Here is a 10727-nt window from a genome sequence, read left to right on the forward strand (position 1 = left end):
GTATGTGAAAATGTTATATTATTTTTTTGAAAATAACTGAATTTAAGCAATAGATATATATTATATTTGTATACAAAATCGCTCCCGGAAAAAAGTTTATCGAATTTTTTACCAACAGTTAATTCAAAATATTGCAATAATTTTGAATGCTCAATTCTTTATGAGATCTCATATTCAAATATTATAATCAATTTCTTATCTATATATCAAAAATTCCACCCGCATAGGGACGGACAATTTATTTTTTGTTGAATCGTCCGTCAAATGCGGTTGGTGGTGCGAGAATCGACTCTAGGAGACAAAGCCGCCTCCTTCGATATTATTTAAGTTGAGATGGTTCATGGACAATTATTTACAACCATGATATTAGTTTTATTAAGGCAACACTAAAGACATAAAAACATGTTGACCTATGTGGGCTGATATATATACTTTGCTGTTATTTATTGAATTTGTAAAAATAAAAAAAAAGACTAGTTCATATAGGCGAGCGTTCATCTTCCATAGAAAACGCCTGGTTTGTTTCGCCGTTTTCTTGCACTGCAACTCCCGGTAAGCTCCTCTCGGAATCTGAAAAATTGCTTTTTTGCGAAAATCCATTCGAATTCGGGTACGGTGGTGGATCAGGAGATGAAACGTCTCCATTTACTTTAGCTTCATCTACATTCAACGGGGAAATACTCTTCAGACTAATGTCTTTTACTTTGACCGGCTTTTCCTGGAATTATAGTTTTATTTGTTAAGGAAAATAAAGGAAAAGGAATCGATTGTGAACTACTAAATAAATTTAAAATTGAAACGCGAATGTATCAACGAGTATGAATTACAGAGAATGATACGTATACTATACTCGGCAATAGCATATTCATACATTATATTTAATTATGTATTGTCAAATAATATTCTTACTTCATCAAAATCTTTTTCATGGGAAACTCCACACCACATAAATCTACGGAATTTTGAAGGCAACCAGCAGAACATTTTGTGATCTAACAATGGAAGAATCAGTCTGGGGTCAACATTCTTCCGCTCTCGATATCCGCCTGTGAAAAAGAAAAATTCATGAATCGCTTTTTCTTATTTTCCCACTAAAATCTCAACTCGTTCGGTAGTATATATAATGTCAGGCTGGGTATAGATTTAAGCGTATGCATATAATTTTATTTTGGAGGAAGACGTGAAGAAGCAGCGGCCGGTATACAGTAAAACGAAAAATAGTATAGGATGGAATGTCGTCAGTGTTACTCATGTGTAAATTGTAATTTTTTGCCAAATATATTCTGGCACTAGGGAGCTAATTTTCACTTACAATATTGATAAAAATTGTGCATAACCCGATTATCAATTCTTAAAAATTTATATTTACTTACAACTTAGGAGGCTTACTACAAGTCCACAAATTAAGGTAGCACCGTAGCCTATGGCCGCATAGTAAGCATAAGACACTGAATAGAATTCTGCGATTGGAGGACGAACGGCAGCGGTTGTCGTTGACACAGTTGTAGTCATTACATCGGTAGATCCCATTGTTGTAAGCGTGTAGTTATTTGTAACATTTGCCACAGCGCAGCCGTCAATTGAGAGACTTTTGAAACCCATGAACTTAGGCAATGGTGCATAGATTGTGCTTCCAATGTAGATCCAAGTTGAAAGCGATATTCCCAATATCAAACCAGAGATAGCTCCCTGCAGAAAAACAATCACCGATTAGGGATTCGACTATATTTTATCGACCACGTTAAAGAATTGAGTGAATTTTTTTTTAAGAATTATCTGAATTATCAGTCAATTTGTACTTCATCATTATTATTCTGGCATTCTAGCCAGTGTAGCCTTCTGAGTTCTCCTTCAGGTTAGCAATTAAATTGCAAAAAAATCAAAACAAAAAACACAACAGATACTATCGTTCGCCAGTAAATATTCTAGTTCATACATACCGGAGAGTTAGCGCAGGGGAACGTTATTCCGAGTGAGAACAGGCCGAGTAACGGTCCACCTACGAGTCCAAGAACACTGAGAGATGCTTGTAAAACTCCCCCAAGAGTCGAAGCAAGAATAGCAAATCCGATGCACAGAGCTCCAAACAAGAAAACCATTCCTATCATAAAAGTGTATGTCATACTTGAGGTGATGTAAATCTTCTCAGTCGTTTTTAATCAGCGTAAGGTTAAAATGTAATGTATATATATATAATTTATTGATCCATCACTCAAAATTCTAGTAAAAGTAGTTCTCGTTGTAGCCTACATAATCTTTGGGTTGGGAGTAATAATGATAACTTGAAACGAAACAAGTTTCTGTAAGTTTTCAACCCTAACACAAAATTTATTTACCTTTAGAAACCCAAGTCATAACTCTTTGTGACCATCCGACAAACGGTTGAATGAAATCTTTCACTGTCACACATGCCATTGCATTTATCCCGGAGGAAACGGTGCTGAAAGAGGAATTCAATATTATTATATTTTGCAAAGCATCCCACATATATACATCAGTGCGACATTTAAATCAAAATATTTTTTCAGGCAATGATATGATCATATCCACTCGGTAGCAATGCGGTGCGATTTGCGGATATGTATTCAGCTTTGAAAGAAATCGGGTTCAAACTTTGATGATTACCCAAATCGACCAAATTATTCTAGTTATGCAAATTGGACGGACTATCTCGACGTATATTTACGTATATAACTGTGTTCGAATTATAGCGATGAGACGACCTTAAAATTGGAAGCCCATTGCGCGATAGATTATATTCAACTTAGGTAGGCCGAATTGTAAGAGGATATTTATGACGTCATTATTATTATGTTTTACTGTTTACTATGTCGCTCGATGCCACTATTGAGCAACGTTCCCTCTAAGCTGCGCGGCGGCGCAGTTGACCGAGAATCCCCGCGCAGTACTTTCGTTCTGCCGCGCACTGCATAAGTATTGACAGCAAGACAAGCTGAATACGTACTTTAATTTTCCGCGCAGACCTTTTTTTGAAGCTCACATGGCCTTCTATTCCACGCACCTAAGCAATCTCTTAGTTAGAGGGAACGTTGCTGTTGAGCTCTCTCTATCCGTATATACGGGCTTTGCTCTACATCGCCTGCTGTACTGTACGCTGCTTAGTGCTATGACTTTTGATGTCTAAGTTATATCCTTTAACTCAAGCATCCTGAACAAATGTGTGTTTACCCACAAACAAACAGTAATATGTCACTGTGCATTTTAGAACTCGAAAGTTTCTTTTTCTTATATATGTGGAAAGCAGCCTACTTACCTGAGACAACCTGCGAATAATCCTGCCACAAACAAACCCGGCAATCCAGGCTGGTTGTTGAAAATTAGTAGTATCATGTAAGGAAGAATCTATGATTTAAAAGAGAATCTTCTTGTAATGCATGCCGAGTGTTTGCATAATATACTTTATACTTGATCACACTTCCAGGATTATTGAGAGATATCGAAATATTTTACGATATAATAAGTAGACTAGGACTAGGTAACGTCAAGTAATTGATCTTGTTTACCTGATCAGGTTCAGAAATCTTTCCCGAGGCTAGTGGATCACAGTCTTTGAAGTATGCATAAGTTACAAATCCAGTCAAATAAGAAAGGCCCAAACAAAATATAGCAGCTATGACACCAACGTAAAATCCCCTACACGAGAACAAGAAACATTGCATTACCGTGTTATTTGGAATAACATAAAAAATACCAACGATTTTTGTATCACGCAAAAACGTGCATTTGCTGGAGTGGAGGCCTACCATAATTGATATGTTTACGTATCTTTGTTATTGAGGTAGAGATATTATTTATTTCTCTTTCACAGAAATAGCTAGTTTATGACAGATGAATTTTTTGCCTAAGTCCACGAAGTATACAGCCGTTCATTTGAAGATTTGGTCATATAATGTCATCTGAGGTCATTATATGTTCATCACTTAGCCTACTCAAAGCTATCAATGATGGTTCCATTACATTTGAGCCCACGTACATTTGAACCCATGACAATTGCACCTGCATACTATTGCACCTATGGTTTATCGGATACTTGAACCCATACAAACCCTAACCCATGGGTTTTAGCACCCGCATATAGATTGCACCCGCGGATATATACATGGGTTCAAATGTACGGTCACCATCAATGATAACTCAGGACTAGGGCTGGGAATTTCAGGGAAAACACTTTAACCGTTAACCGGGTAAAATCAACCGGTTAACCGCCGCGTGACGTTTGACCTAATAATTTATAATTTCAGCTTGTTACGTCACAAAGCCTATAAAGCAATTTTGCGTGTTCTTATCCCGGTATCGCTTATTAAAATTATTCACGAATCGATATAGTTTCATGATTGCTCTGCTGCAAAGAGATAGGCAGCGTGGTTCGGGCGTGCGGAAGTATTTTAGAAAACCTGATTCCGTTGTTAAACGCAATTTATGTGACAAACTATCAGTGTTCGATGTGCAAATTTTACTTCGAGATATATATCATATAAAGAAAAACGGCATAAACAGCGCACTTGTTGTATGACATTGAATATCCGATTTTGCAATGAAATCGTGAACAATATATTTCAAAATCGACCGAAAACTGATTTTGAATTCATCATTATCAAATTTCCATAAGCAATCTTGGTACTTACATCATTTTTCACATTTATTGAGTCCTTACCCACATAGTTAGTAATATTCTTTTGAATTAAATGCCACAAGAGATAAATTTGCGATGACGTAATCATATTTGAAGAAATTGTTAGGTATGAAGATGATTTGTACCTGAGATGTCAGTTAACGGTTAAAATAAATCGTAACCGTTAACCATCTGAAATCGGTTAACCGGTTAACCATTCCCAGCCCTACTCAGGACACATTATCGGATAATATTAAATTCTAAGCTATGCAACAAGTTGGTTGGTTGGACAATTGTGATCAATAGGAAATATTTTCCAGTCGTAAGAGGGCTTTGAGAAGTTTCCTGCGCGGACATTAAAATTATGTATACGATGTAGTCTAGAATTGGTTTGTTTCTATGTATGCTACCACCCAAAATTCCTTCAACGACCTACTTTTTCGCTTCATATTCTGATTTACAACTAAGATATCGTTGAACTTGAGACTGATTCGTTCCGAAAACACTGAGCCACAAAAATCCAAGTCCAATCACCATGCTCCAGAAAGTGTTACGGTATCTTGGGTCCGTTTGAAAACTGAAAGTAAAAATAAAGATTATGACTTTAGGGATTTTGATGCATCAAACACTAATTTACTAATACTTAGCGATGTTTACATTCAATTTTTTACTAAATTTACCAAATAGGTCCGAAAATTCTAAGTTTCATTCGATACATCTCTGAGTAGTAGTGAGAGTGAGAAGAAACGACAAGTACATCTCATTTTAAGTATTTTATATTCTTAAAAACAAATTAATTTTCTTACTCTCATTCACTTGATATCATTTTTTTTTGTGGAAATATTCATTCTTAGTTAAACGCTCACTTTATAAAGTCGATTCTTCCTCCTTCTCTGCAAGCTTCCCAAACTTTGTTAAATCCTCCAACAGAAGTTACACTCACAGCAAGAGTGACTATCATACCGACGAGCAAAACCAATCCTTGGAATACATCAGTCCAAATCACAGCTTTCAACCCACCCTGCAAATAACAAAAGTTTGACGTGGTAGGTCGTAAAATGTCTATTAATTTAGGTACGCCATAGTAAATAGGAAATTCGATAGACTGGACGTCTGATTGACTGCTGAAATGGAGTGTTGCGCGAAGCGGTGTTTTCTTTTACCCCATGACATAGTTTGATGACATAACCCTACCCAACATAAAAATGTGTTACTTGTCATATGTGAATATAATGCTTGACAGTGGAATACAGTTCATTTCAAATCGAATTGAACTTATGCCGAATGACAAACAATTCTGATCAACACAATACTGATTTCAAACTCACCAAAGTTGTGTAGAATGTACAAACGATACCGATTGTTGCCACTGCAGCCCACAAGTTGAAGTTTGTGACTATCAAGTAAGAAGATATCATTAATTCATTTCAGCAAATCGAAGCAAATAAAACAGGTAACGTCAGAACTCAGAATGAGAATGCTTATTGGACAGGGAGCACCACTGTATCGTTTAACTGTATTTGTTTTCTAACCTCGATGACTCGCACATAAATTGCTGTTTTATTATAATTCATGAAAACACTATTTTGACATTTGACTCCCATTGCCTTACGTCAGGCTAGTCCACCAACTTCTAAGTTTGTGATTTTGATTTAAAGCATATGTATGAGCATTATATCAGATTTATGTGTAAGGAGCACTAGTTGACTTTGCTTCGTTGGTCAGTGGACCCTATTGTCCATATATTTAAGCATAATTATCTTGTCCTACTTTAAGTGCACAGCTTAGATCAGGGTCGGCCAACCTTTTTGGTCGACGGGCCATATTTAGTTTACTAATAATTGCGCGGGCCACTTAACATGGTAATTATGTTCTAGTTTTGCTGCACTGACCAAAAGTTAATGAAAAAACAAACAAAACCCTCGCACCAAACTTTCTCAATAATAAGAACAATAAAAAAATGAAGATACAGTAAAGTCAACAAATTTTTTTTCTACACGTAGACATTTTAGTGTGAAGTTTGGCACTGCTTTTCGCTAACAAGTTTGTCAATATTCGCTGTAAAGGACGATGCAGCAATGCGAAGCGAATTTTCCATGTGACTGTCAGAAATTAGTGATCTCACAGGGGATTTGACATGGTTTGACACGTGCTGCCGAATTATGCCCAAGTGTGTAAGCTACTATTTATGTATCGATATCTTTCAGTTGGTGATGGCACGCATGGCCCGTTTGAAGGGCTAGCAGAGCGCATTTCAAGAAAATGAACAACTTGTTTGTATCAAATCTTCATATTAACCACATCACTCAAAAAATAGAAGTTTTACTCAATTTATACTATTTTATTTCGAAAATACAGCGCGGGCCACATGTGACCCGCGGGCCACGGGTTGGACGACCCTGGCTCAGATGTAGTGGTCTGTATACACCGCGGGTAAATAAATAAACCTTTGATACTAACGCTTCATCGTTTTGTATTGAATGGTAATCAAGGATTAAATCGTGATTTCGTCACGATAGAAAACACAAATAGAGCTGAGTAATATATTTATGGGATTTATAAGTTAAGGAAGCAGATGCATTTTTATTCTGTGATTTTAGTTTTGTGCGATTAATAGCCTAGCCCTAGTCCATGGCACTTGAACCGCAAACATGTTTTATCCATTTTTCAATCAGTGAACGTACCGAGCAGACAAAAAATTATGCCAAATTGTTTTTCCAATAATTGTCTCATAGCTGCTTCCTGCTCGTACCGATCTGAACTGTTTCAATTTAATGTCGATAGGTGTTTACTAACATGTAAGCAAAACACGGGTATACTTTAGTTCGGTATACTTATACCGGTTTAATTTAGTAGTTCTCGGCACTTCCGTGGTCTTCGGTAACTTAACACAGTAAGCATATCCTTTTTCTCAGACTTCTGAGTGAGTGCGCGTCACATTGCTTCGAGAAAATTTTACAATATAAATTCATATGCATCAGGATTGCGACCTTGACAGGCACTGTATTTATGTAAACAATAAAACCACTGATCGGTCCTAAAGCTCACCTGAACTCAAAGCCAACGCTGGTGCGTATATCATAATACCAATGTACATAATGTTTTGTATTAGGAATATAAATGTAGATAGAAGTCTTGTAGCTCGATTGAATCGCATTTCTATGTACTGTAATAAAAATGAATTACTTTTATTTGAACGAGAATGACGTATTTTAAAATGTATGCCGTAAAATGTTCAGGTAGCTACATCAGTGATCAGGGCTCGTCTTCATTGAACTAGATTATCATCACATATCTTTGTAATTGTCCAAAAACTTTAACCGCCGTCTATATCGCAGCCCAATAGACTTCTATGTGGGAGGCCATTTCAAATGGTGATTTGGACCAATCCACCTCTACCATTAACTGTTATGCAGATAAATTCTCAAGACAGAACGACTACAAACTTAATAAAAGCATAAGGAGAACAACAATATATTGGAGAACTAAATAGTGAAACGGATATGAAAAATTTGTAGGGTAGAAAGATTTTTTTTCTTTGGGATTGATCGGTGAATTCTAACAACAGAACGCGACAACGAATAAACGTTTAGACTTTAGACTTTTTAGTATTATAGAAAGTGATGGATATAGCTTGGGTGGCCAATCTAAAGTAGAAAGTAATAGGGCAGCACAATGGTAATAACTGATATATATAAACACTTCAATACTATAATTTGATAAAAATGGTTAAACAAACCTCAAAAGCACTTGTTATTTCCAACCTATAAAACACTGGGATATATATTTCTGCTACGACTGGAGCGACCCAGACGACAGCAACGATCACCCTGTAATAGTAAAATTAGTAGTTTTTACTGTAGCAAAAAAATACAACTAAATAAGTTGTTATGTCTGTTCGGTGATTATGGCAACGCGAAATTTTTACCTAAACCGGCGAATTTATAGTCTCTTCCTTTTACACACGCAATTTTAGAATCATGCGTAAAAATATTACTTTTATATATATATATATATAATATAATGTGTAGGTAGAATTCTGTCAAGCAAAGCCGTAGCAGAAACTTAATTTTGGTATAAACTTTTCGTGGATAACTACAGTGATGTTCGATCATCTTTATACCTCTGATATACCAAATTAGTTGGGCAAAAACAATTGAAGACATGGCGGTTACGCACATTTGCGTCTCGGTATTTTTTAAACAAGGATGCGCAAATAAAATATTTCAATTAGGGGAATTGCTATGGTATCGGAAATAAACAATTTTCTTTGTGTATGCTTATTGAAATCTTTTCACGACGCGAAATATTTTTACGAGTATTTGCGTACAAGAATAAATTTTTGATACTCACCAAACGTACATCGATCCGAAAAAGTGTATTTCTGCCGGAACTCCTAGTACTGTTACTGCAGATACAAAACTTAGGGCAAGTGAGATGGCTACTGGGAAAAAATTCATTTGCCTGTAGAACAAAATTAACAATGAAGATAAACAACTCCTGATCTTATAGAAAAACATGGCATTAGCTGGATGGTTTTGAGCCAAATTCGAGGCCAATATTCACTCAAAAGTTAGAATGTGCTAATGTTATCTTTTCCGCAATCAGCATATCAATCCAATCACCAAAAATGCAAATGATGTTTGGGAGCTTAGTATACTGATTGCAGATATATAAATTTCACTCGCACACAGTCTTTGGTCAATTTTTTTATCTTGTGAATGGCTACATTTGTAAGAATAATTGCCTGGCGGAACACAATACTATCATTGTTCATGTTAGTACGGTCGTAGTTACCTCGCAGCAAGAAGATACCCTTGCACTCCTTCCTTCCCTTGTCGATCTTTGTATGCATAGTATAAGCCGATACTTGCAGACAGTGCAAGCATGACACCGAAAACAGCATAATCAGCCGCTACAAAAGTGGCAACTTCTTCAGTCATAATTATAAGATTACTAAATTCACCACAAAAAAAACCCAACTAGAATAGAGTAAAGTATAAATATTTTTGAAATACGAAGTAATCGGGGCCCAAAAATGATTGATTTATTCATCTTCAGGTTACGGAGTTGAAATGAAACATCAGAGACCATTATTTCAACCACTTTTCTATTATTTCGTTAATAAATATCTTTAGTCCAGCGGTGCACTCTACAAATAAAAATATTTGTTGAATTTGGTCTTGTCCGCCTTATTTAAGATAATTACGTTTCTTTATTTTGGATAATTACGTTAAATTCACGTATTTTCAAAGTGTTGTTTCAAAAAAACATACTTTCGTCTTACTATGTGCGATTTGCAACTTATTGTTAGCTAGTTATTTTTTAGGTGAGGCGAGACTTGACAAATTCTGAAAAGGGGGCGCGGCTTAAAAAGCTTGTAAACTACTGCTCTACTCATTGGCCAACGTTATTTCGCACTTATACATATGGGAAATATTAGCCAATGTTAAGTGTGAAATGATTGGAACGCTCATGGTTTTTCGAGTCAACTGTTTATTTGATAAATTGTTCTCATTTATCTGTAATTACGTGGAATTTCAGCAAAATGTTCGTTCATTATTGCCCAAGGAGGTGTATCCCATAATCGGTAAAGAATCCAATCTTCTCGTTTCTGACCCCAGCCAATCAAAAAAGCATAAAATTATTAGCTCGCATAAATTTCGTAACACAATATCTCTGAATAGTTTGTCGTTTCTATATTCATCAAGTAGCGTGGCGTGAGATATTGAGTTTCCTCATGTTTGTCAAGCTGTATATTTTTTTCATCCAAGCTGTTAAACTTCTATATTATTTCATGAACATAATTCAGTGGTACGCGCTGTTTAATAAAAGCTTCCTCCGGGTTACCTGAAAGGATTACCCACCATTGCCTACTGTTTGTCATACGATTGAGATTGAGGTATGCTCACAATCTCATTTCATACATTTTCATCACATCTTTCAGTCGTGTAAAAGTAGCAACACTATATCGAGAAATGCGTTGTTCATAGCTGAACATGAAAGAAAATAGTCTCTGATGTTCACACAGATTTGTCTCTCATATATTATTATCATTCTCAAGTCCAGTCTACTAAGCAGCGGGCTGACCGAC

The 10727-nt window shown here is 36.1% G+C and overlaps 1 protein-coding gene across 1 annotated transcript; it reads right to left on the bottom strand.

The window, feature by feature from the left end:
• Positions 1–4: 4 nt before the first annotated feature.
• LOC120346432 (sodium-coupled monocarboxylate transporter 1-like) lies at positions 5–9607 on the bottom strand. Its single transcript, XM_039416167.2, has 14 exons — positions 9431–9607; positions 8987–9097; positions 8373–8463; positions 7682–7799; positions 5962–6029; positions 5500–5654; positions 5070–5210; positions 3525–3654; positions 3275–3363; positions 2337–2440; positions 1941–2101; positions 1374–1689; positions 910–1046; positions 5–718 (listed from the first exon to the last, which is right to left on the bottom strand). Exons 1-14 carry the CDS (start codon positions 9574–9576, stop codon positions 479–481), a joined length of 2007 nt encoding a protein of 668 aa, XP_039272101.2. The 5' UTR covers positions 9577–9607; the 3' UTR covers positions 5–478.
• Between the last annotated feature and the right edge of the window lie 1120 nt (positions 9608–10727).

This window comes from Styela clava, chromosome 8, assembly GCF_964204865.1.
Source record: "Styela clava chromosome 8, kaStyClav1.hap1.2, whole genome shotgun sequence".
Classification (NCBI taxonomy): Eukaryota; Metazoa; Chordata; class Ascidiacea; order Stolidobranchia; family Styelidae; genus Styela; species Styela clava.